Source organism: Xiphophorus hellerii, chromosome 12, assembly GCF_003331165.1.
Source record: "Xiphophorus hellerii strain 12219 chromosome 12, Xiphophorus_hellerii-4.1, whole genome shotgun sequence".
NCBI classification, from domain to species: domain Eukaryota; kingdom Metazoa; phylum Chordata; class Actinopteri; order Cyprinodontiformes; family Poeciliidae; genus Xiphophorus; species Xiphophorus hellerii.
Window position 1 is genome coordinate 2000101 of NC_045683.1, and position 27828 is coordinate 2027928.

Below are 27828 nucleotides of genomic sequence, written 5' to 3' on the forward strand. Positions count from 1 at the left end.
ATTGAATATTTTATTGATAGAAAAACTGTAATCAGGGCAACATTTGTTAATGCCTAAGCAGTGTGTATGGCGACAGGCTGAATATTGAATATCTGAAATGAGGTCGTCTGCATCCACGTATGAAACAGAGGCAGCCGCTGCAGCCTGCAGGCCCGGGGGGCGGTGGGGGTAAAACCAGTTACTCTACCCACATGTTTACCACAACATGCTGAAATTAAAGCTGAGAGTCGGCGCGTTAACCTCCTTTCACTGTTTGGCTCCAACAACAATCCGTTGGGAACCCAAACCTGAAATTATGGAGCATAAACACTTGAAAACAGCAAAAAAAGCCGACCTCTGCTGGACCTCCTGCGGAGCAGTTTACTGTGGATCCAGAGCAGATTAGCTGGCTGACGCTGAGATAACTGTGATGGGCTCAAAGCAGGCCGAGCGGGGCGGGCCAAACGGGCCGAGCGGACCAGTGGGCCGAGCGGCCAGCGGGTGGAGCGGGCCGAGCGGGCGGCTCCTCCGGGCCGTCGCCTTGTTTGTGTCTCTGCTCATTTATTCAGCTTCAGGTTTCGATTTGAAGCTAAACTTGATGAAGGAGGCGGAAAAATTGATCCAAGATTTTGTGTCTGTGAAGTTATTCTTTATTTAATTCTTTTTTTTTTTAGGTTTTTTATTCATTTAATATTATTTCTTATTAATATTGTTAGGTTATTGTTCACTAATATGTTTTGTATTTATTTTTTAAACATTTTCTGCTGTTTTTTTATTTAATAATTGATCATAATAAGTTTTATTCCCTGTTATTAATCAAGAGATTTTATTAAATGAAACCATTAAGGATATTTTATTAATTTTAAACTTAAATTGCTTTGAAGTGTTACAGAAAAACTGCAAAATGAGAGAAAAATTATATTAATTAATGCTGATATTTGGGTTGTTTTGTTGTGCCAGTCCTCTGAGACTCAACAGCAAACTGGCTGCAAGGAAGGAGAAGTTAGAACCCCAAACCAAGCAGGAGTAAATGTGAGGAAGAGGAGGAGGAAGAAGAGGAAGAGGAGGACGCTTTGCTCCATCATGAGTCCTTGAAGGTGATCGCATGAAAAGCACAGACCTGACGAGAAAGAGAGAGAAAGAAGGGTGGGGGCAATAAGGAAGGAGAGGGGGTGTTTCCCTGCAGGCGGGAGAGATGTGTGTGTGTGAACTAATCTCCCTCACACACACACACACACACACCCTCGGTTTCTCCCAGTCACTCAGTCAGTTGCACTCACACGCTCGCTGAGGTTGGCAGCACAAAGCAGCGCTGCTCTCCTGTCACCAGCTCACACTCACACACACCTCGTCTCACCGAGAGGAGCTCAGACAACACACACACCTTCACTGGAGGAACGGAAGACAACACACACACACACACACCTTCACTGGAGGAACGGAAGACAACACACACACACACACCTTCACTGGAGGAGGAACTGAAGCAGGAAGAAAAAGAAGAGAAAAAAAAAACCTCTGGAGTCGATCCAGAGACGTTTAAACCCGGATCAGGTAAGACCGGTTCATCTTTATGCTTTCTGATTCCACTGAGCTTAACGAGAACAGTGAAGGAATGAATCTGTGTGTTTTATGTTAGAGTGCTGCTGCATGAACCTCCTAAAAATACTTCACAAATGGAGCACAAGAAGTTTAACTTTTGTAAAATTAGCTTTGGCAGGTCCATAAAGTCACAGTTGAATGTTTGCTGTAATAATTGTCCAGTGAGGCTGGCAGCGATTACACACCAAGTTTCTGGGCTTGTAACGCGACGTGTGGTTTCTCTGGGAGGAACTTCAGCTCTGCAGACACCGGATGTCTGCACTGTGTTCAGGTTGCGGAGAGTTTGATGAAAATTAGAGGCAAATTTTCAAAGAAGTGAAAGAAGCTTTACCAAGAAAGCAGCTGCTGTGGTCATGTGCATGAGAACAAGTCTCTGGTTTGGGTTGCGGTGCCTGAAAAGAATCAACACAAAGCTGCTGCTAGAAGTTATCGTTCCACCGTGAGAAGAAAAACTTGTTGCATGTTTTAACTGATGTTGCTGATTTGTTGAAGCTGTTTTACTCCACTCTCACGTGAAGCGCAGCACATGTCAGAGAACGCTCTTTAAACTCAAGGAAAGTAAAAATACATTTGATCAGAGCTGATCAACTGATTCTGGATCAAAGAACTGAAGCTCCAGAGGTTCTAATGGTTGGAAACTTTGGACTTTTTTCCCCAAGACTGAGTTGTTTATTTATCAGTTACTGTCAACAGCTGCTTCTGTTAATTAGCACCATTATTCAGTGAAGTGAACCAACCGGACTAATCCATAAAACACATCCCACTGACAACAAGAGAAACACGTTTTATCCACCTTTACAGTTTCTACCAGATTTAGTTTCTCAGTTTCAAGGAAAAAAGGTCAGAGTTGAAAGAGACTCAGATTTGCAGAAATGTTTCCGACCGACGCTGAGCTGTTGAACTTCTCCTGCGTTTGTAGTCCGATAACAAGAACAGAGGAGAGACAGAAGTCGGAGGGAGCAGAGGAGTGAATGGACTCATTGTGTGGTCAGTGTGTGTGCAGGTTGAAGGGTGTGTCTGAAAACAAACTGTGAACAATCAGCGACATTTGAGAGGTTAATGTTTCACCAAAATGTGTTCGGACTCGTAAACAAAGTACCGACATGTAACATAACTCAACGGTAATTATGATGAGTGGATGATTTGAGGACCATAAGCTGCAACTTTAAGTCAGTTTTGATCAGAAACACACAAACCCGAAACTCACACAGGAAACCCGACAGATGATGCATCCAAAACCAAACATCAGCGATCTACGGGTGCTTTGAATTCATGTATGGAAACAAACTTGACCTTTGACCAGAAACCTGGAAATGAAAACCTCCTGCAGTCGACCCACAGACGGCTGACGGGTTTCTGGTGGTTTAGCTGCAGAGCTGCAGAGCCGGCGGTGGGCTGGCGGTGGGCTGGCGGTGGGCCGGCGGTGGGCCGGCGTTAAAACTCACACCAGATGTCAGCCTCATGAACGCTGTAACCAAGTCAAGCAGTAACAGCATGTTCTGCATTTTGCCCAGATTAAATTCAATCATTTGATTTAGAGAAATAAAGGTTTTCTGTTGGTGCCGGAGCTCAGGATGTCGATCCAGTCAGGAGTTTTTTTAGCTGGTGTCTGCAGAAACCAAACCACCACAGAGCTGCGTGTTTCATCCCGTCGGATGAATAGAACCAGCAGAACCAGCTTCATGTCCAGTCTGGTCCAGTTCTGTTTGCAGCTTCGGGAAATTCTCTGTTTCAATTCCAGAAAGAGAGAAACTCTTGAATTTGTCACCATGGTAACAGACGGTTGAAACAGCCTCCTTACTGAAGGGTTTTCTTTAGTTACCATCTGAATTTCTGCTGATCGACCATTTAAAGTGAACTGTTCAAAATGAGCTGTGGGATTTATTTCAATAACATGTTTTTAATGTTAAAGTTTTAATAAAAGTTATTTTATTCAAGCCGTTTCCATCCAAATGGATCCCAAATGTTAATGTTGCCTGATTGAAATAATTTATGTAAACTATGAATTTTATTCTTAAGTTTTATTTTTATACATTGAACTTTTGTTCAGTGTTTCCCCCTTCCTGTCCATTGACCCCGGTTGCCATGGTGATCCCAGCTCTGGTGATTTACAGTCTGACTGAAGGTTAAGATACTGGAGTTTATTAATCTGGTTTCCTCGTTCTGGAATGTTAAACTCAGATTATTCCCACGCAAAGTGAGTCACATTAATGTCTGACAGAGACACAACTTTTGTTCAGCTTCATTCTGACACACTTAATGTGACTTTTAAGAAAACTCATTATCAAATGCATTTCATACATTTTGTCTTATAGCAACAAAATATGAACAACTGGGAAGCAGCAGGACTTTATGCAGCTGCATCAGGAATCTAATCGAATCTAATTCAAGTTTCTCAGACATTTAAAATGGGAACAAAGTCAGAACAGCAGCTAAGTTTCTCCTGACGGAAAAACAAATTAGATCCCACACAACCATTAGGTCTCATTAGACAAAAAGTTCTAAACCTGAGTTATTTTACACTTCAGAAAAGTTAACATGTTTCACAGAGAGACGAACAAAACAGGATCACAAACCACCAAAGCAATTAAATCCAGCGACGGTAAACAGGCAGATCAATTAAAAAGTGATTAGGACATAAAGCAGAGTCGATAAAGTGCAGACAAGCAAAGCAGGAGCAATAAACACTCCGCCTTTAACTGATTTTATGTTCTTTTAGCTCTTTTTTCCTTATTTCTCCAAAGACTTTCTGTTTACCTCTGTAAGAAATCTGTTTCATTTCCTCTGAAAAAGCCGATGAGATTTCGACGTTTAAAGGCTTAACTACAAAAATCTTCACCCTGCGAAGCTTGAACTCAGTGAAGCAAAGAGGAGGAAAAGTATCTCACTCACCTTCACACTAAATGTACAATAAAAGAGATGAAGAGAGAGATATAGGGACAGAGCTCACAAGTTTAAAAGTTTGGTTGAATTATGAGTTTGGATGGAAAGTGAACTGGATGTTTTGGGGCTAATCTTTGTGACGGTGTTTGGTCTGAGGGTGGAGGGCTGCTGGGCTCAGACGCCGTCCTTCTGGACACATTATGTCTGTTTGGGAACATTACTGAGCTTTAGCTCAGGAGCAGCTTGAATAATGCATGGGCTTCATTTATGAGCAGAGAGGAACCGTCGCCTGCAGAGCTCCAACCAGGATTCAGACCAAATAAACTACATTAACATCTTCAAAAGTCAAATTTCACCTTTAACCTGATCTCATTCTGTCTGGAAATGACCCCTGAAGCCTGACCTTTGACCCCAGTTATTCCAGTTTCATCCCTGATTGAGACCTTCTGACTTTTCCATCAACATGATTTCAGTTTAAACAGAAAATATGTAAAAACATTCACATCTTTTCAGCGTTTTAAATTCTGACAACGTGCAAATTTTAAAAAAGGAGCAGCTTTTGTGCGAGTGTGATCTAATTTCTCCCCGCCATCATAAAAAACGTGTTAACAGACGGCGGCGAACCCTGCTCGGTTCTGCTGGCGCCGCCAACGAGCTCGTTAACGTCCTGCACGCTCCCAGACACGCTCAGGATCAACACTTTTTACGTGTCTGTTTTATTATTGCCTCATCTGCCAGCTTTATGGCAGCGTGCTGAAGTTTGCTGCCTCCTCTGCTACATACTAATGTCTTTCCAGAGTGAGACGTTGTTTGGGCTCAGAAAACGACTGCAGACGCTGAAAGGAGACGACTGAGATCTGAGTGGGTTTGAAGACTGGGTGAAACTTCAGGACTGTAATTATATTTAATCAACTTCATTTTATATTCGTGTGATAAAAACATTTATTTGAAGCTTTTCAAAGATTTTATAATTTTTTCTCAACTGTTTGGCTTGAAAACCTTTGATTGTTTTCACATAATCTTCCCAATAATCCCACTTAGAGCAAAGAAAGATCATTAATCTGAACACATGCAGAGGATTTCATAATCCATCTCATCAATAATTAATCACCGTCATCAATAATGGCTAACCAATCAGGCCCAAATCGTGATGCTACTTGGTGGATTACTATGTTGATCATTTATGATACAATAATTTTGAACTTCAGGATTTAGTTCTCTTTTCTTTTTTTAATTTTCTGATTTATTTTTGTTTTATTGCTTGATTTTAACACAATTCCACCAAAAGTCCCACAAATTTTCAATTTCAAAGATCAAAACTTCCATCCATCCGTCCATCCATCCATCCATCCATCCATCCATCCATCCATCCATCCATCCATCCATCCATCCATCCATCCATCCATCCATCCATCCATCCATCCATCCATCCATCCATCCATCTCAATGTAACATTACTAGGAAAAAGTCACTGATTTTGTGTTTTGTCAACTTGTATAACAATTTGCTTAAATCTAATCTTAAATATTTTGTGTTTTAAACCTTCAGACCTGACCTGTTATGTTTGCTCTAAATAAAGCCAAAGCAACTGAAGCGTTGCTCCGTTGCTCCGTTGCTCAGTTGCTCCGTTGCTCCGTTGCTGTGGTGTGTTTAGCATCGGTCCTGTTCAGGATGAGGTTCTGGGTTTGAAAAGTCGAGCTGCAGGTCAGTGTTAACAGTATTTGCTCAACCTTGTGGTGGGAGTTTATCCGGCTGGCAGTCGCCCACTCTGTCGGAGCAAAGCTTTCTCTCACACACACACACACACACGCAGGTGTGCACACACACACACACGCACGCACACACACACGCACGCACACACGCCCACACGCACACACCACAAACATGTAGAGTGGAGAGGCCGTCACACTTCATTTCCTCTGAGGTGACAAGAACTCCTGGTGGCAGGCAGATGGAGGAAGGCAGCAAGTCTCCACACACACACACACACACACACACGCACCCACCCACACACACACACACACCCACACCCTGACATGCACTCATGTGTCGATTTATGACTTCATCTGTTTTCTGGCCAGGATGTCACACAGTTAACCTAAAAATATAAGCCTCCCAATTCATTTTCTCACATCAATCCTGGTTTTTGTGAATGATGCAGCCTTATGTCTCATCATATCAACGTTTCTCCAATTTATAAATGATAAAGAAATAAAGAAACTTCTCAAGAAAACCAAGCAGATACAAGAAGTTAGCTGTGAAATGTGCAAAAATGAAATGTTATGGTTATATAAAGTTGTAAATGCAGAACAACAAGGAGTTTTTTGCTCCATCCAGAATCTTGCTGCTGTTTGATTCAAAGCTTCTGGAATGTGAATAAAATTAAAAATATTCAAATATTATTGCAGATTGTAATAAATGACCCAGTTTTAAAGTTGGATCACAGTTTTAATTTTACCCGTCGTCCTTCACGATAAGCGCAGAGGTCATTTCAACGCTGGCGGTGTGGAGCTGCCGGGTTCCAGCGTCTTGCTCCAGGGCACATCAGCAGGACGGCGCTGAGCCTGAGCCAGACTGCAGGCTGACAGCTGCTGCTCCTCACTGCGAACATCTTCCCTTCAGCAGGCAGGAAGGGATGAGAGGCGACAAGCTGAGTAACAGAGAGAAACTCAGGAAGTTACAAACATTTTCAGTTTTTCTATCAGTCAAAAGGTTTGATTTTAATCCAGTGTTTCATTCTGCAGGCCAGATAAAAGTCACATATTTACATCACAAGTTCACTTGTTTTGGCTGCAAAAAGTTTCAGTTTCAAATTCAATGAGAAATAACAGACAAAATATGTTTTTAGTTTGTATTTTGATTAGGCCGTGACTTTAATTCATTAAATTCAATTCATTAAGATTTTTGACAGAATCAATCACTTTTGTTTTTTATTCGCTTGTTTCTGGTACGTCAGTAAATCTGATGAACAAACGACAGCGACGGACGAAACGTGGCTTCTGTTGATCCGCTGGACGTTCATTCATAATAACCAGACTGCTGTGTGAACGACTTCCTGTCTCAAAGCGAACCGCATGCAGACGTCCCAGCAGAACTCGCTCTATGGTTCAATTTAAAGTTATTCAGAACCAACCGCATCATCAGAAGATCAGAACAAGATTAAAAGTGTCATTATTTACTGAATGACACTCCAGGACAGCAGTCATAAACATTCATGAAGACTCCTTCATGGTCATAACAGGTGTTATAACATGTTTATGACTCAAATGAAGTGTTACCAGTTGGATTTTTAAGGTGAACAGACGGGAACTGGGCCGTTCAGCCTGCTGTGGAAAAGTTGGATATGAATCACAGTTGAACCAAAAACATTGTGTTGCATTTGAGACGTTGTGGTAAATAATTATTTACCGACGTTTGGAGGTTTTCCAGACACGTTCGGCTTCAGCCAGTTAAAAACCTGAAGCAGCTCGTCTTCCTGTTTCCAAATCTCAAAGGAAAATGTGTGTTTCAGTATTCCTGTAATTCATGACACAAATAAAAACGAAACCTCTCATATTCTGATCATGAAAATGTGAAAACCAGCCTCTTCTCGCTCTCTGATGTTCTGTAAAATTAAATAAGTCCCGTTAATATTCCATGTATTGATCAGGAATCTTCACCTGTTTCCAGCAGAGCGAGGAGGAATGAAAAACTCACTGCTGCAGATCTGAGGGTGACCTTGATGAAATCCAGGCCGTCAGTGGGACTTTAAATCTGAATGGCAAAAATATGTGTGTGGTTAGTGATGGCTCTCATTAATTTGCAGAGAGCCCCTCAGGATGAGTGAGTGTGCTGCGGTTTGAAGAGCAGGAAGGAGGTGGGGGTTGGGGTTAAGTAGGATGGAGATAAAACCATTTAGGAGTCATGGTCAATCAGAAGCAGCTCCTGCTTCGCTCCTCATGGCCGCCTCCTGTGTGTGAGCGCGGCAACGTGTCGGTGTGTGTCTGGGGGAATGAGTTTGTGCATCCATGTGTGTCAACATGCATTAATGAATACTGTGTGGGTGTGTGCAGGCGTGTGTGTGTGTGTGTGTGTAGGGGTGTGTGTGTGTGTGTGTGAGGGGCTTAGCGAGCTGGTATGGAGAGACAAAGAAATGTCGTCCTCAAAGTGAGACCGACATTCAGGCAGGAAGATTTTTTGTTATTTTAACATTTATTTTCTAATGAATATGAATTATGACATCAGTTTTATACCCTAAGAAACTTTCACATAAACACAGTTTAAAAACTAACTGCCACCAACCACAGAACGCATGTGCACAAAATTTAGCGAAATAAAAAACAAACACAATTTTGCGATTGTAACGTTTCTTATTTAATGGAAACGTCAATAAAAAACCATGAATAAGTTTGTTCAAGTGATGAATCATTCAAAAACATCGTCCTCCAACCACTTCCTGTCGTCTTCCTCGTCATTTCCGCCAGTAGTAACGTTCAGTTGCTGATCACATGATGCAAAAATGTTTCCATTGCAGTTTTGCGGAACACATGAATTTTGATGCAGCTGGAAAGAAAAACCACCTGCCTGTAACACAAACATCTTTCATCAAAGAGGTTTTGAGGTTTTTTGAAATTGCTGTTTCCATTCAGCAAATTTATTTTTGTAATTCCAACTTGCACATTTTTACAGTGAATGGAAATGCAACTAGTGAAAGAAAAACTCAGATTATTAGTGAACAATGTGTCAACTTTTCCCCTGCAACATTTTATTTCTCTTACTAATATAGTTAAACATTTCAGTTTGGTAACTTGTTAATTAATATACAGCCTGAACCAAATATAAAGTCACTTATAAACGAAATATAAACTCCACATTTTTAAAAAACTTCTTCCTACAAAGTAAACGATGGTGCATGTAACTTTACACTGAAGAAAGAAACAACCAGACGATGTTCTGTGAACACTGAGCAGGTGCAGCGACCGGCGTGTGACTCGTTTGGAGACATCGCAGTGTGTTTGTTGGAAACACATGTGCACCCATTTACACCCACAGTTTTAACCCTGCAAACTGAACTCTTGCTTAATTTGTCACCAAAAGTTTTCAGCTGTGAACTTCCTCCAGAAATATTTAAAGTAAGACTTTCCTCCTTTGTTCAGTAGATTCATTGTCATATTAGAGAGAAACAAAGAAATAAAAAACAAGTTAAACTTGTGTGTGTTCCAGTATCATCTTGGGTTATTCTTTGCCTCTGCAGCTGCATGAACTTCATTCACATGCAGCAGACACAAAGCAGCATCAGCATTCAGCAAAAGCGAAGCGTCAGGATCTAATAAGCTGAAAATCAGCCGAGTCCAACCTGCTGAACATACGAATCGGATCCTCATTAAATTCTTCCATCGGTTGCTTCCTGCTGCGCAGGTTTGGAACATTATGTTTGTTAGTTTGCAGAAGCTCATTAGACTGAACAGCACAACAACAAGTTAAAAATATAAATATATAAAAGGTTAATCTTGCTGTTTTTTTCTGTCATCACTTAGAAAATGTAGTTTATAACTCAGTCACTTTATGTGATCAAAGAAACAAACTACAGAAGAAAAGAAGTGGAGACACTGGTGGAACATTTGGAGTGTAAACTCAGTTTTGGGACAAAACAATAATTTTACAGAGAATGATATTTATTATTTAATATTTATTGTAACTTTATGGCTGCACGCAATTATGGGACTTCAGTTTGCCTGTGCAGAAAAAAGTTTCTGTAAATCAATTCTGTATCCACTGAGATCCATAAGAGTTATTACAGTCAGGAGCTTTGAGTTCAGATATAAAACAGCCGATTAACAGAAATGCTGCTGCAGAGACGCTGAAATGTTCGGCTTCACGGTTTATTTCAGAAAACTAGAGACGCTAACAGTCTGACAGCAAATCACCGTCTGTGATTAACGTCCTGAAAATGCAGCTTGGAAAGCAGAAAAACTGGGAGCTTTGCTGCTTTATGTTTTATTATGGTATTTTAACAAACTCCAATACTGAGAAACATTCCCATTTGTAAAGCTTCTTTAGGAAACCAGTCACATAAAAAAGTTTGATTTGTTCACTAAAACACTCACAATAACTACATTTAATCATATTTTCAAATTTACTGACAATTTTAATGAAAAAACAGTGAATAAAATAATAAAACTAACAATCCCGACAACATGGTCAGGTTTTTAAATATGACTAATTTGAACTTATTGTGATGAAAATAAATCTAAATCTTCCTGTGATAATAAATTTATCATGAGAAACGATAAACGATGTGATAAATAGTTGGGTGTGTCTCCAGTTTGTTCCTGACTTTGTGGGCGTGGCCAACGCTGCAGTGATGTCATTTGTTTGCCAGTTTCTCTGAAATCTCTGTTTGTTCGTTGCATGTTGGCAGGTGATGCAGTTATTAACTGCAAGGTTTGGACCTCCAGGTTTGACAGTTTGCAGCTCGTCATACTGAGATCTTGTCAGATTGAAAATGTTGGTTAAGATGTTTTTTTATTTGAGGAATTTTGAAGAACCGCCTTCGTTCATCCACTGATTTAACCCAACGAGTGAATCAGTGAATTCAGTCTGCAGACATGGATGTGAGCTTCTGCCGTGGTGCTAAGATGTTTTCACTCTGCATATTAATAGTTAAGTGTTTGATTCTCAGGGATTTGCAGATGAGTAAATAATTAAAAATGACAACATGTTTTACATTTGAATGAATTAAATTTACATTTATGTTGAATTTTTTGAGAAAAAAAAATTCTGACTGAAATTATTTTCAGTTTGAAAATATATTTAACATTTTAACTTGAAAATGTCAAATTCATCATAAAAATCCCTATTTATTTTTATTCTGTTGTATGTTGTTTTTAACTTCTTTGTACAAGCACTTTGAATTGTCTTTGGCTGAAAGGTGCTATATAAATAAAGTTGCCTTGCCTTGCCTTGCCTAAATGAGGATAAACTCAGGACGGATGTAAAGTGAAGTGTGGTCGTATCCGCCTGGCTGAGTCCGTTTAGTCTGACAGGTGAGTTTTGAGACTGTGATCAGATTAATTATCCGATCAGAACCGAATCAACCTGATTTGTTTCTGACTGTCACTGCAGGCGCTGCAACACAACACCGCCTGTAACCCCATCATCCTCCTCCGTTCCTCTCTCCCTCCATCCATCAGTCTCTGGGGTCAACAGCTCAGGTGATCTAAACAATCGTTGCCATGGCAAACTTCCAGCAGGAACCAAAACACAGCTAATGATGCTGGTAGTTAACGACTTTCATCATCTAACCTAATCTTTCATAAAAAAACAAATCACCGTGTTTTTCTTTATTTTCCGTTTCGTTGTCCTTCTGCTGTCTGTGACTCCAAACCAGAAACCCGGTTCAGGACCCGGTTAATATCTCAGAAACCCGGTTCAGGACCCGGTTAATATCTCAGCTCACTGGCCCGTGATGAAGTTGACCAGACACAACTTGCTCACCTCCATCTGTCGGCTCGTCCTCGTTCCAGAGAGCCGCGACGCGTGACGCTCACATGTTCTGCTAAAAACAAACACCCAGAGAAACAAACCCCCCGCTGACCCGTTTTCCTCAGAGGCAGTTGGGTTAAATCCACCCTGACAGGCCAGCGCTCCTCACCGCCAGGCCAGGCTGTCGCTGCCAGAAAAAACACATATGTTACATGTCTATAAATGCGCTGGAACATGCGTGTTGGCAGCCAGGCGTGATGTGTTGGCTGTCGATATATTCACAGAGCATCACTTCAAAATCTCAACCAACACTTTAACCACGGAGGAATCATTTGAGGCGCCGAAGTTTCTGAGATTTGAAGTCTTTGCTTGTTCTTTATTAATTGAGGCGACTATGAGAAAGTTGGTGTTTGATTTAAATCTGTTTTTAAAACATTTGAAGTGATGGTGCTGCTGTCGACTAATCATCAATTAAAGGGACGGTATCATAAAAATTGACTTGATTTTAGCTTCACTTCATGTTTTAATGTTATTCCCTCATCAAAAACAGACCTGGAGTGTTGCCCTGATTCTTTCATCCACGTTTGAGAAATCCTTTAATCTCCATGGCAACCATTCAGCTGTGCAAAACGCCTGAGTGGACCTAGCCCCGCCCTCGAGGCGCAGCTCCTCCCCCAACCAGCCAACAGGAACTGAATCAAAGTGGGATGAATATTGTCACAGTTTCCAGTATGTAGTCGCGTCACGCTGCGGATCCTAACCTCCAGAAACACTTTAAAAAAATAAAAACATTTAATCGCCTTCCTAAAATAACGGTTTGTTATTTTTTTGTTAAAAAAAAAAATTGTCAAAACTTCCTTATTTTAGGAAGGTGACATTATGAAATATTTGATGCTCTTAAATCTGAATTAAACTGCGTGTGAAAAACTGTTTTGGACGCCATGAAAGCATAAACATTGTTTGTGATTTAACCAGTTTCCACATCTGGGTCACCAAGTGAAAAGTGTGTTTACAGGTTTGTGACTAAAACCAGGTCCACCCAGTGTGACTCAGCCTGGCGTCCAGATTATCGTGTCAAACAGAGAGTAAACACGCACAGCTGTCATGAACAGGGAACTCACAGCAAACAGAAAAAACCTTCTTCATTATTTTTCTGGCACAAAAACACTTCAAACACTTTCAGGTTTCAAACAGTATTAACTTTTTTAAAGTTTTTATTTACCAGACAGGAAACAGGGTGTGTCCAAATTCAGGGCAGCGTCTTTCCAGGCACGATTACGTCACAGCTTTCAGTTAACGCTGTCCAAATTCAAGGACTCGCTCAGATGCATCGTCCTTTTCCCCCGATTTGAAGGACGGGTCTGCTGCGTCCTCTGCAGCCCTGGAGAGGATTACAGTTTTCATATATCAATAAAAAATAAAATCTAAAACCTTAAAGTGGTTGAGTTGTTAAGCTGTTCAAATTTGGGTGAACATGTTTTTGACATAACTTTGTTAAAAAAGTATTAATTTAATGAATTGCAAATGATTACAAAAGAAGTAATAAAAAAGCTCAGCAAGGTTTCAAGCTCCATTTTTTCACGGTCGCCTGACCGGACGAAAGCCAATAAAAGGGCTGGAATAAGAAAAGTTACATCCGTGCATGTTTAGCCGCAGGATTCGGGTTCAAAACGTGTTTTAGCTGTAAGGTTTGAATTGCAGTACGAGTCGTTTTCATTTTTTGTCCCGCAGTTTGGCACTCTGACAGAAAAAAACTTCTGATAAAACTTTTTATTAAACTTTAACAGAAAACGATTTGAATTTATTTAAAATGCAACAGAAACAGAGATGGAAAAGAACATTTATAAAGTAAAGAAGATAAGATAAATCAACACCCTAGACGTCTGCTGCTACCAGCAGAAACAAAACAAAACCGTTTTACCATAAAGTTGTTTTTAATTTATTCTTATTAAATCTAAATTTACTCCAATAAAAATCCCACTGAGATCAAATTCTGTTTTACAGGAGTTTATGGCTGGAGCTGAATTGAGAGCAGCAGATTGAACACAAGGAGCTTCAGCACTGAGCAGTGATGTGTGTCTACCAACATAAACCAGCAGCAGATTTACTCTGAGACATAATTTACTGTTTCACTCAGATTTCTCTTCACCAGAGGGAAGAGAGCCTGAAACAAAAGACGACAGAGTTCATTATTTCTGCTTCTGGATTTTGGCTTCTGTTGGTAGTTTATGTAATTGCAGCCAAACGTATTTCCTCGCTGGCGGTGAGCCTGTTTTCAACCCAGGAAACATGTGCAGGTGTGTAAATATTAAAGATGAGAGAAATTGTGTCTCCTGGTGTTCCTGACCATTCTACTGGCTTTCTGTCCCAACTCTTTAAATCCAAAAGGCTCACGCTGAAACCGGGCCAGCTGGCTGCAAACACAAAAACAACATGCATGCAGACAGCAGAGCTCAGGCCAGCCGAGGCGCCGCGACACGCAGCCCATAACACCGACTAATTACACCCAAATTTACGCACCAGGGTCGGGTTTCCATATGCACAAACACACGGCTGTAAAAATGTCTCGCTGCTCTACGTACGGACACACTGCCACCCGGATCGCTTTGATAAAGTGATTTCATAATTACAAATTCCCTCCCTGCAGCAGAGACGCACAAAGTTCACCACACACATAAAGGAGAAAAGAGGCGGCACAATTTGGCATTTGATATGGTTGACCCAGATCTGGGAGCGTGCGTGGCTGAAGATTTGAGGAGGAGGAGGAGGAGGAGAGAGAGAGGGGGGGGGGATAGGAGAGGAGAGGAGAGGAGAGGAGAGGAGAGGAGAGGAGAGGAGAGGAGAGGAGAGGAGAGGAGAGGAGAGGAGAGGAGAGGAGAGGAGAGGAGAGGAGAGGAGAGGAGAGGAGAGGAGAGGAGAGGAGAGGAGAGGAGAGGAGAGGAGAGGAGAGGAGAGGAGAGGTTATCTGGGTGTTTTGTGTGAGTGAATCAGATGATGAAGGAGCTGAAGGCTGGCTGGTGTCGCTCCTGGAAGGACTCTTTTTCCAAAAGAGTGTAATTTAAAACGCAGCATGAGGTTGATGAGCTGAAATGGACGGATACGACAGAAGGTCACAGCGACTGAGACTTTGACCAAGAGCAGAAAAAATGAATCAAAAAGAACGATTTGGTGTTGGAGCCTCTGTTTAAATATGATTTCTGTTTTTTCTTGATTATTTACTCGCTTGGCAATAGAAAGAAGTCGACTGAATTATTGAAATTGCCTCAGCTTGATGCTAATCATCAATAATTTGCTTCAAATCTTGAAAGCCAGTTGAAAAATCAAAAATTCGCCACCATGAGTTACTGGAGCAGAGCTGGAGAGGAATCACATGAAAACAACAACACCAGAAATTTAAATCCATGAACTGACATTTAAAATGTTTGGTCCAGAAAAGAAACGGTCAGCAGCCACGAATTCATCGGCCTCCTGCGTCGGCAACGGGAGGAGAAGAAGAAAACCGCCATCATCATCAAAATGGTCACAAAGAAGCTGCTGCTATGGAAACCAGTTTTAAAGGCTTGTAAGTAACATTACAGTAAGAGATACAGTAGGAATTCAAGCAACTGTCTCCTGCACAGAGACACCAGCTGGTGTCAGGATCAGGAGGCAACAGAAACGAGTTCATTTGCTGCAAGAACTCATTCAGTACCAAACTGAAATTCTACAAGAAGAACAAAGACGGTTAAAGGAAACTGGAACAAATTGTCGTATTGGTTGGAACATCTGGATAAATTGTTCAATTTTCATCACCAAGAACGACGAGTGGCATCAGAACTACGTTCACACCACGTTTATTCCGCTTTGGTCCAACTCCAGTCCGTTTGCCTACGAGGTCCGGTTCGTTTGTGGAGATGTGAATGTGAATCAAACTCCGGTCCGAAACCTCGGTTCGGTTCGGTTGTTGTGAACTCTGGTACGATTTGGATGCATATGAACACCAAGCAGACCGTAGACTGCTCTAAAAGCAGGAAGTGGACTACAGCGCAGGGCATTCTGGGTAAATACGACCAGAACAAACAAACATGCTAGTGGGAGAAATCATCCAATCGCTAAACTCTGACGCCACTCGTGTGTGAAGGAGGAAGTTGTGCTCAGTGTCGTCTTCAGAGCTTTTCATGTCATTTCCTTCAGTAATGTTTGGTGCAGCGCCCCCACAGGCCGGGAGGTTTTGGTTTGGCAGAGTCAAAGTGAAGCGCAGCAACCGAAAATTTAACAAATATGTCAAATTTTGTTTCCCAGTCAAAGTTTACTGGACTAACAACTCTTCCAACAATCCAGGACTAATTCAGTGATGTCTGGTTTGTTTCAAGCATGAAGGAGAAATAAAAGCTCTTTGGGTTTAACAGGACGTTAACAGGACGCCTGGATTTTACCCAACAGTCATAATATACAGGAAATAGATTTATAGACATTATAAATAAAAAGAGTCAGTACTCTAAATGTTGATTCTTCACTGTCAGTGGGACATAACCTGAGAAAACTCCATAAATGTATTAAATTAATCCAACATGCACAATAGAATATTAAAGAAACCTTTAAAGATTACAGCTTTTCTTGTTGTTTATCTGAAAACAGCATAAGTCAGTATTTTTGTCCTTTTCTTTGTTTGATATTTTCAAAGATCAAATCAGCACATTTGTTTTTTTGCCCCTTTAAAAATCAAAATGCTGCACTTGAATGTGGAAGCATTTTGCTCTTGATTATGATTCATACCAGATTTTGTCTCCAAGTTTCCCAGTAAAACTTTTTTTTTTGCAAAGTTATTTTGAATTTTGCTGATGGCATCAACTGTTTCTGATGCAATGTGTTAAAATATGCATAAAAACATTAATGGAAACACACTGCCATTAAATAATTAATGTGATTTTTACCATGAAACTTCTGGCTTACTGCATATTCTGTCTGTTGTTTGCAGAAATCCCAGATATCTCCGTTATGCAGATGATACTGTAGTTATATTAATACGAGCAGCAAAGACAAACACTTCAAAGAATAAAAAGCTCCCTAAGCCTTCAGTATCAGATCTGTTTGCACTTCTTTCTTTCTTACTGAATACATATTTAATTTTTAAAGGTCTTTCAGAAGAAGCAGCTCTGACTCCTGCCCACAGCTTCAGCTGCTGCTTTAGAGCCTTGAACTCCCACAAAAGAACCTGGACAGACCAAACTTCTTCACTTCAATGGAGGTTTTGAAAGTCTTTTCAAAAATGTTTTCATTTCTCACTCATGTTCCTTTCATCTTTGTGTTGAACTCTGAAAGACCTGCAAGGGGAAAAGAAGATTTTTCTTTTCACAGTGAAGAAAAAAACACTTTGGCTGCATCTGCTGAAGGCGAAAGGACAAAGATGGAAGTGAAGATGGTTTGGAGAGTTTTTCTTCAGTCTCATGTTCCTCACCAGTCTGATTCCTGCTGGTTTCTGCCCTCCTTTCCTGTTCCTTTCCAACGGGATAAGGCCACAAACACAGGGAGAGCGCCAGCGGTTGTCCTGTTCCCGAAGCGTGACCGATTCACGTCTCTCTCTAGATTTCTCCATCTATTCTGATTACAGACTCCCCTCTGAGTGTTGGCCGTCTCCTCTCCGGGCGGGTAATGGGAACGCGATGGGAAATAGGAGCAGCCTCGTTACATTTCTTTTGTTAGTCGGAAAAGCAATCATCTCTGAGTGTGTTTGTTGCAATCATTGGTGGGGCTGTGAGAAAGTGTGGCTGTGATGGAAGTTTGGAGGCAAAGATGCAGAAACGGTTTGGAAATCTAAACTGGAAGAATAAAGAGGTGGATGGAGGACGGCTGGATGAAAAGGAAGGAGAGTTTTATCAGACTTTTTCAGCCTTAGTGATGCGACAGGCTTGGCAGCCCGAGGCGGTCCACCATGAAGCCCCCTACCAGGAACAATCCCCTCCTGCCTTACATATTTTCCTGTGGAGATAGATGCACGCTGTACCTCCACCCGATCCGTCGTCTTCGCCACCAGCTTCCTCCTTCCCTGCCACCCTCCGTCTCTTTGTACAGGATAATCCCTCCCCCACTCCCCAAATGCCACCGCTCGGTAGAAAGACATTTCCAAGAGGCAGTCACATGCTGTCTGCTCACACAAAGGAGCGTGGCTCTGCACACGCTCACACCAACATGCAGGCAAACACAAACAGACACAACTCGTCCCAAAAAGCAGATGGCAGCATCTGCCTTTCACAGATAATTAAACTCCAACCTTCCTCCGTTTCTGCTGTTTTCCCTCCGTCCCGTCTTCTTTCCAAATTCGCATGTTTGCCATTAAGGCGGTTCATGCATCATTAACGGCCTTGGCGTTGTTGTTGTTGTTGTTTGCTCTCTCTTTCCACGCTGCCTAATGTGAATCACAAGAAGGCAAAGACAGGGACTTGCAATGACTCATGTGAGGCTCATTGAGCAGAGCTGAGGGGAAACTTAGAGCTCATATGGTGCAGATAAAGACGGAGGGGCAGCCGACCAGACAAATCGCTGCTCGTCACCTAAACTTTCCTTCTGAATCACCAGACTGCCTGAGGCCAAAGAAACAATTATCTTTGCTGGAGGATAAAAATTATTATTGAGATTTCAATACATGAAGACAACAATAGTTTATGCATCTCAACAGTCCGTTTCTGGACAAACTGACTGGAGTTTGATTAAAGTGAACTAAACAGAGCTGGTGTGAATTCAGCCTAAAACTCTCCAGAATCTGATGAATTCACAAAGCATCAAATCTAATCTAATAAAATCTAATCAAAGGAACCAGATTACCGGACCTGAAACCTGCAGAACGGAGTTTATGAAGAGCTAAATTTAATAACCGCTTAATATAATGCAACTTAATTTTCTTATTTCTCATCTCACAGTTGGAAGCCCGGTCTGCATGGACATATTAAACTGATTTTTTTTATGTTTTACCACATTATTAACCTCTGTGAGAGATAATAATCTGAAATGAATGCAGAGCCTTTGTCCTTCTTCACACAGTCATTTTTTATATCTTCTTAATGGTGGCATCATTAAAATTAAAATCAGATGAGCAACATGGCGTCTAAATATCAGAAATAAGCTTCATATTTAAATATAAAATGTTTATTTTCATGGAAATCATCTTTGAAAATAACTTTTCTGCCGTTTTCTCAGCCTTTCTGGCTTCGGTGCAACAGCCGCTTTATTTGGGTCAAACAGAATTAACCTTATTTTTGCTGAGCATCAAGGTCTAATCAGAGCTTTCTGTCTGTCTGGGTCTGACATGTGCATGGAGCCGTTTCCCATTTCTGCATCCAACTCTGTCTCCTTTCGTGCTTGTCAAGATTAAAAGTTCACCGAGTCAAAAATATTTCAGGCCAGGAAGGTGCAACTTGTGTTTTATTAATGAGCAGCTAAGAGGCTGCTGCAGGGCATCCCCCATTAGCATAGTGCTGGGTTCGTTAGCTGATCCGCATAAACAGGGCAGGATTGGAGCAACTCAGAGACCAGATCTGGAGCAGGAGAAGCAGCAGAGGTTAGGCAGCGCAGGTGAAGGCGAACAGGAAGGTGTGAGCCCTGAAAGACGGGGGCAAAGGTCACAGAGAGCGGCGGAGAGAAGACAGGAGAATATTCCATTTTACAGGGAAGTCACAAGGGATTTGTGCAACCACTTAACACAAGACAAGTGTTTCTGCCTGCACACACACACACACACGCACACACACACCCACCCACCCACACACACCTACCCACCCCCACACACATACACACACCAAGCTCCTTAAAGGTATCTGTCTTTGTCTGACGGTCTCACTGAACACGCCCTGCATGGTGGCATCCACAGATTTACCGCTGCTGCTTCTCTGAATGAGTCATCAGTTCTGACTGCAACCTTAGCAAAATGTTTAAAGAAATGGATTTCTAAAGCTTCAAATGGTGCAGAGGAAAAGTACAGGCATGTAATAAATAAATGAAAATATCAGTGGAAGCTAATCTGAGCTAAAATAGTGAAACTGATACAAAGAGCTGGGCAATAAATCAATAACAATAAATATATTGCAGTAAAAACATGTGATCAATAATAGATAATACATCTGATAGAATATTCAGTAATTTATCTTAACTTTATCTTTATCTTTATTTCATTCATTTAGTTTAAATGAACAAATCACATGTTGACAAACATTTTGAATGAAAAGGAAAAGTTTGAAGAAAATTATCTGTTCATCACATTTCAACCAACGATCATCCATATGGAAACATGTTTAAACAAAACCAGGCCGTGTGTGTGTGTGTGTGGGCGTGTGGGTGTGTGTGTGGAGGGTGTGGGTGTGTGTGTGTGTGTGTGTTTGATCAGGATGTGAACTGATCAGCTGATTGATCCACAATCCTTTCTTAGCATCAACTTTTCTGACACGTGATCAATTTTCAGACGAAGACAATCAAACGACGACATCCTGGTCAAAGTGCTGAGATAAAAGCAGCGATAAAATTTAACAGCCAGTTAAAGCTATTAAGCAGTTCATCTTTCCAGAGGTAAAAGGAAACATAACTCTGCTGCAAACTGATCGGAGATGATGCTGCAGATATAAAATCTGTTCCTTCCTGCTATTAAAAATCTGGACAGCTGGTAAAAGAAAGAGCAGCACATTCACTAACGGACAACAAAAAGAATGTCGAAATATTCACGTTAAAAAAGCAAAAACCAAACAAAACACATCATTAAGAACCAGGAGCTCCACTCAGTTCAAACATTCACTTCAGTTCATGTGTCACATTTTAAAAAAACTAAATTATTATAATTTCAACTCAGTTGTTTTGGCTCCAGTTTTTTGTCTCCACAAATTATTGTTTTGTTTAGGATTGTAATTATTTTGTACACAAGTGAAAGTCTGAATATGTCCCTTATTCTGCTTTATGAAAGACAGAATTATAGAAAAATTGCTAAAACAAAATGCATGAGTGCATTACAGTACTTAGACTGTGTTGTGCAGTATAGCAGTTTAAATCTGTGATCAATAATTAGTTGGTTTTTAATAACTGATGAACATGTTGGATTTTTTCTCATTTTGAAGGAAAATTTAAATAAATCTTCTATAATGAGAAAAAGAAAACCCCCTGATAAAAACATGGTTGAATTTTGGTTTTGTTTTTTTAACCAAAACATCAACCTGAGCAGCTGCACACAGAAACCCTGGGCAGCGGCGTACGTAGGGGGTCCCAGCGGGGCGAGGAGGCGGAGGCCGGACGCTGACGCCGGCGTCTCCAGGTCGGGGATAACGCAGAAGGTCGGGGCCGCCTGCCGCTCCCTGATGGTGCAATTAGAGCTCCGCTACAGGAAAAACGTGAAACATGGTCTCTCCTCTGAACCAGAACATTGTTACACTAATTAATAACTTGGCCGCGTCGGGGCAGCTTTAAACCGCAGGAACATGAATAACGGCGGCAGCAGCAAACAGGAGGAAGGATTTCACTGAAGCAAATCCACAAACTTTTAAAATATAACAAATGTATTCATGTGTCATTTTACACCTGCAGTGTGCTAAAGTTTAAAGGCAGAGTAAGTCAGAAACCTGGATAGCTAGCGTTAGCTTTAGCATGACGCAGTGAGAAAACATGGCAGAACCCAGACTGGACCTGAGACCTGCGACCCAAACTGATGTTACAGCAAACAAAACCTTCAACCATCTGATTGTTTCCTCTCATATCTGTGTTTAAAAACTCAAAGTTTCTCAAACATCCCTGAAAAAACCAAAGCAACAGTTCAGATTTGTTTCTGATGACTGAATAACAACATGATGAAAACCCAAATAAACATTGATTTTGTATAAATTCCCCTTTAACTGATACTTTTAAGCCTTTTTTAAATAAAACATAGTTTCATTTTATATACTAATTCATAAAGTCAGAACCTATAAAATATCTTTAAAGGGGCCGATTTATGTATTTTTCAGGCACAAAGTTCAATTTTACAGCATAATTAAATAACTATGTTTCCTTCAGTTGTTATAAAAATGCTCTATACACAAAATATCATATGACATCAATATCCAACTCCTTGAAATTGGGCCTCTGTCTCTTTAAGAAGCTCCTGCTCTTTCTGTCATCACAACATGGCTCCTCCATTAAACCTTTAACAACATTTTTACCAGCGTTGCTCTGAGCAGCAGCTCAATAATGAGCTCAATATTTCCATCAGTTATTATTTATCACAAATCACAAAATGTAGAAAATCTAAAATATTTTAACTTCTTATAATTTGTCTAATAATTAGAGGCTTAAACTTTCTATATTAGTTTCACAAACTAAAACTTGTTTATCTGACTCCAGTCTTGACATTTTTACATTATTTATTATTCCAACATTTTCTGTGTTCACTTCAGTTTTCTCGCTCATTTTATTGCGTTAGTTTTGCATCGTGTCAGGACCCAGTTCTGCTCCTCTCACGGTCCGGTTGCTCCTGGTTTCTGCTCCTCTCACGGTCCGGTTGCTCCTGGTTTCTGCTCCTCTCACGGTCCGGTTGCTCCTGGTTTCTGCTCCTCTCACGGTCCGGTTGCTCCTGGTTTCTGCTCCTTATCCGACCCGGTTCTGGTTTGGTTTGGTTCTGTTTGGCGTCAGACGGCGTTACGCTTTTGTTTTGAGTGAGAGTTTTATGGTGCGAACCGCTGTCACAGTGGCCTGATGTTCTGATTTGTGATCAGGCTTCGATTTGTAAATACGACTCGTGATCATCAAACCAACCTGTGATGTCATCACTTAAACCCTAAAATAAATCCTTTGTTCTGGATCTGCTGGTTCATTGTGGCTCCTTTTGGTCAGTTTCCCAGTAAACCATCCAGTTTCCTTCCAGAATAAAACAACAAGCAGATAAAAGTCCATAACTGGACAGAAATTCAAACATAGAGAATATGAAATGTTTTCTCAAGTAAGAAGTTGAGCTTATGGAAATCCTTTACTCCTGAGTTTTGATCATGCACGTCTCATTGCCTTCAGTTCTGCCGCCAGCCATCAGTTTTCCTTTAACAGAAGCTTGTAAACCAGCAGCTGTTACCGCAGAAGGCTGAGCAGCTGATTGGTTCGGGAACGTCGTCATGACGCTCAGCATGTGAAGCTGATCACAAGTTTGTTTCTTTTTGCATCACATGAAGCTATTTTAGGTTCAAAGCTGTTAAAAAAAAGTATTGTGTGAAAGAAAAGTTGTCACCCATTTATGCATTTGCAAAAATATTCTTTGTTGCAGCTGAAAACACCTGCAGTCAAACTCCTGATCAGTTTTACGCTCATCTGCATCCTGTCAACATCCATCCATCTCCTCTCAACCTGGATTCATATTTTAACGCCTTCAGCTCATAATCATATCGCAGCTCCGCAGTCTGAGTCCGGATCCAGACTTTTCGTAAAATGGCCCATTAATGCAAACTTATGAGCTCATAAAACAGATGAATGAACATGTGCAGAATGTGAGATGAAAAGAAATTACAGCGAAGCTGCAGGCTTACGATCCTAATGGCTGAGATCCTCCACTGCTGGAAGGAGGAGATGCAGATTTCTTCTCCTTGCATGGAGTTCGGCCTCCTGCTGGGGCAGGAAGGGCAGAAGCTGCTCTGCACATCAGAGACACCAAGACTGAACCCAACGCCAGCCTGGATCCATGTGGCTTAGAAATTCATGTTCATGTTTCATAGAGATGAAACAATTAATCCGGTCAATCAATTATTGAAACAATCATAAACTAATAATCTAGTAAAACCTAATCTAGTAATTGATTAATTGTTAACTACAGTATACACACTCAAAAAAGGCATTTTCCTAAAAAAAACAACTAATTTAAAGCAGTAATTAAGACAAAACTGTGCAAAATATAAAGACTTAGCAAAAAAAATCAGTTTTAGCTTCACTCAGTTCAGATTCACTAAAGTAATTATATTTTATTGCATTTTAGGAAATAAAATGTATATTTTCTTATTCAAAGTTGGAATTTAATTATTTGTTTATTTTCATATTTCGATGTTTTTCTAATATATATAAAAAAAACTTCAGTGGTTCAATAAAAAATGTGAAGAATTTTCCAATTTTCTTTTCTGATTAATTATCAGAATAACTTCATCGATTAATCGATTACCAGACTAATCAATGCTTGCAGTCCTAATGTTTTGTATTATTCAGGTTTGGCAGGAAATTATCAAATGTTTTTTCTTTAATAGTTGCAATGTTTTGACCTGAGAGGTTCGGAATCTCATGACTCCCAAAAAACGGCTTTTTATTAGAAATATTTTTTGAGTTCTTTGCATTTAAAATGAACAAATTTCACTTAATCTGCAGCAAAACCAGCAGAAAACTTGAGAATCGTATCTAATCTTCAGCAGGAAGTAAAAGCAGACATTCATCTTTCTGTTTCTCTTCTCAGGTTGTGAAATTGAGGAGCGTCCCCCGGAGGCCCCCTGCTGACTGACAGCAAGCACTGCGTGGGAGCTCAATGAGTGTGTGCTGCTAACCGGCGCTCCACCTCAGTGTGTGGGGGTGTGTGGGTGTGTGTGGGTGTGGGTGTGTGTGTGTGGGTGTGTGTGCGGGGCACCATGCTGTGGACGGTGCTGCTGGCGCTGCTGGTGCTTCTCCTGCTGCAGACTCAGCTCTCTGTTTGCTTACGGGATCTGCGCAGCGGGGCGTCCGTTTCGCCTCTTCACTCTCCTCCTCCATCCTCTTCCTCCACCTCCTCAGCATCATCATCCTCCTCCTCTTACAACGCCACCCAGCAGCGGCTGCCCGGAGCTGTTATCATTGGCGTGAGGAAAGGCGGCACCAGAGCCCTGCTGGAGATGCTCAACCTGCACCCAGACGTGGAGGTGGCGAAGGCCGAGGTAAAACCGACCCAATCAATCAGGGTTTGTGAAGCATAACCTCAACTTTTAGTCATCATGATTAAAGTTGTATAAATCTTACTGGACAGTTCGTCTGTTTGACTGAAACTTTTGCATTCTCTGGGTGGGTTTAGGTCGTTTAAAGCCGTGTAACTTTGACAGGCACATTTTAGATGAAACACACAGCAAAGATTTAAATGAGTCCTTTGAAGAAAATTATAGACAAATGACTTCTTATTTTGTAGACGTAAGTAATCACGCTGTCAGGATGGAGGGTTGCTTTGTGGTTTGGTTTTCTCCTGGGTTTGCATTTTTTATCTTTAGTTTCTGTTTGGATTTTCAGCCCTCGTTTGTTGATTCTTCCTTTTTAAACCTTTCCCAGGTCCACTACTTCAACGTGGAGGAACACTTCCGCCGGGGTCTGGCCTGGTACCGAGCCCAGATGCCCTTCACCCTGCCGGGCCAGCTGACGGTGGAGAAGACCCCCGGCTACTTCGCAGCCCCCCAGGTTCCAGTTCGGGTGTGGGACATGAACCCGGCCGTCCGGCTGCTGCTCATCGTCAGGGACCCGGCGGAGAGGCTGGTCTCCGACTACACCCAGGTCCTCCACAACCGCCTGACGCAGCACAAGCCCTACCAGCCGCTGGACGAGCTGCTGCTCCACGAGGGCCACATCAACCACGGCTACAAGGCGCTGCAGAGGAGCCTGTACCATCTGCACCTGGCCCGCTGGCTGGAGGTCTTCCCCCGGGAGCAGATCCACGTGGTGGACGGCGATGCGCTCATTCGGGACCCGTTCCCGGAGCTGAGGAAGGCGGAACGGTTCCTGGATCTTCCACCCAGGATAAACCCCAGCAACTTTTACTTCAACACCACCAAAGGCTTCTACTGCCTCCTGTCCGCCGGACACGACAAGTGCCTGGACGAGTCTAAAGGCCGACCGCACGCTCCGCTGAGCGCGCAGGCCTTGAAGAAGCTCTGCCGGTACTTCAGGAAGCCCAACAAACGTTTCTTTGAGATGGTGGGAAGGTCATTCTCCTGGTGCTGATGAAACTGTCAGGGACAGAAAACTGTTTCTGATGGCAGATGATGTTTTTCTAAATACCTTCTCAGGTATAAATGCGCTGCATTCATGTGGAAGTGACTGAAAATCTGGTGGATAAAACCCGAACCAAGCCGGTGCCTCTTCAGAAACAACAAAGCTACAACAACTGTGCCATTAAAAAGCTGGGATCAACCTGTTGGCTCGGTTCTGGAGCTGAGCAGACGGCTGCCATGTCTGATTGTTGCACTAATGACCAAATTGCATTAAAAGTCAATCAGTGTAAATATTCTCGGTTCAGAAGATCTCGCTCTCATTTCTGGACGGCTGTACAGAAATGTTTGCTTTGTGAAACGTTTCGTTTCTCATCAGCTGCTTTTGTTTTCGTTCTGTTAGAAAATCTTAGTAAAGACAGGAAGTGTCTTGTAAACGTTTTCTTACCTTTTCAACTTTCTCACATTTTGTCATGTTCCAACCAAAAACTTGAATCCATTTTATGTGCTACAGAAGTAAAAACATCATTTTGAAGTGGAATAAAATTATTTCTAAAAAATATTACTGCAAATTTTACAACGTGCAGCATGAATTCCTATTTTATATCAGTAAACATAAATAAAATAAATGCAAACTTTCCCATTCAGAAGTCGCCTCAAATCCATTTGTGAGTAATTTAGCATCAGAATAAATCTAATAAGAAAAAACTAAAAATAAAGAAAATCGATCACGATGGAACAAGAAGGTGAGAAACCAAAACAACTCAGGATCCTGACATTAGTTCTGCTGGTCCTGCTGGACCGATTCACTGAACGAGGAACTTAACCAGAAACCATGAAGCACATTGTAACTGGAGGAGCTGCAGAAATGCACAGCTCAGGTGGGAGAACCTGACAATATGGCAGCTGTTAGGCCTGAACTCTAAAAATCACAACAAAGAAAACTCGATGTTTGGTACAAAATCTACAGGAAACATACAGAAAAATGTTCTTTAATCAGATGAGACCAAAACTAAACCTGCAGGCTTCCATGCAAAACAGCAGAAAACTAAAAGTTCCCATCCGACACCAACAGCAGCTGCTGCACAGTTTGAAATGAATCCCTTAATGGAAACAACATTATAAAAAACTCAGGATTTTCAATGAAACCTTTTTGTGCTAGAATGAGGCGGTTTTGCAAATCTGCAATGGAAACACTTTTCTCACATCACACAAGCCACGCGGCCAAAAAGACGAAGACGACGACAGGAAGCAGCAGGACGATGACATCGACGCGGCTTGTTTCTTATTTCTGACAGCCACAGAAAAAATCTCAGCATCTCATCGTTCATAAAGTGTTGTGTCATGCAAAGTGTTGAATATCGCATCTATACATAGCCACGTATTTGAAATTAATTTCAATAAAAATGTGAAAACTATGAATTCTTTTCCTCCACTCCAGAAGCGTGCTCCTTGGTGTTGGTCTTTCTCTGACATCCCAATGAAACGCATTGAAGTTTATAGTCACAACATGACAAAATGTGATGAAGGGTACCGATACTTTAGCACTGCATTGTGTATATATTGTATTTCTAGCCCTTTTTTAACGACACATTTTCATTTACGTTACAAGTGAAGCCCAACATGGTGTTATTGTTAATATCTGTAGTTTTTTTCCTAACGTCCTAATAAATGCATTCAGACTTTATTCTGTCTCCTGCCTGAGTGCAGAAATCAGCTTTAAAGGGTTTGAACACATCAAACATAAATGAGCAAACGGGAAAACCTAAAGAAGACGTTCCCTGTCAGAGAGTCGGTCTTTACATCCAGCATCAAAGCAGCTCCGTTTCATCACCGACGTTTTCCTGACAGGAAGTTAAATCACCACCGACTGTAAGCAGCAGCTGCAGGTCAGCAGATGAGTTCACTCTGTCTCTTTATTCAACCTCCAGCCATGTTTACATCAGATAACAGTTATAAAGATGGTTTAGCTATCCACTAATAAAGGACATGGTGCCTTTTTGTAAGA

At 41.4% G+C, this 27828-nt stretch overlaps 1 protein-coding gene and 1 long non-coding RNA gene across 4 annotated transcripts; one reads left to right on the top strand and one right to left on the bottom strand.

Moving 5' to 3' along the window:
- The first annotated feature begins 1061 nt into the window (after positions 1-1061).
- hs3st1l2 (heparan sulfate (glucosamine) 3-O-sulfotransferase 1-like 2) lies at positions 1062-27507 on the top strand. 3 transcript variants are annotated; one of them, XM_032577755.1, is made up of 4 exons: positions 1062-1533; positions 11569-11657; positions 24335-24785; positions 25168-27507. In XM_032577755.1, the coding sequence occupies exons 3-4, from the start codon at positions 24504-24506 to the stop codon at positions 25831-25833; spliced, it is 948 nt and encodes a 315-aa protein (XP_032433646.1). In that variant the 5' UTR covers positions 1062-1533; positions 11569-11657; positions 24335-24503; the 3' UTR covers positions 25834-27507. The 3 variants fall into 3 exon arrangements, with proteins under 3 accessions (XP_032433646.1, XP_032433643.1, XP_032433645.1); XM_032577754.1 differs by lacking the exon at positions 1062-1533 and adding an exon at positions 11363-11489; XM_032577752.1 differs by lacking the exon at positions 11569-11657.
- On the bottom strand, positions 16513-20071 carry LOC116729318 (uncharacterized). The gene is made up of 2 exons (XR_004341133.1): positions 17366-20071; positions 16513-17231 (listed from the first exon to the last, which is right to left on the bottom strand). It is a non-coding gene; the product is annotated as an uncharacterized LOC116729318 (long non-coding RNA).
- Positions 27508-27828: the final 321 nt, after the last annotated feature.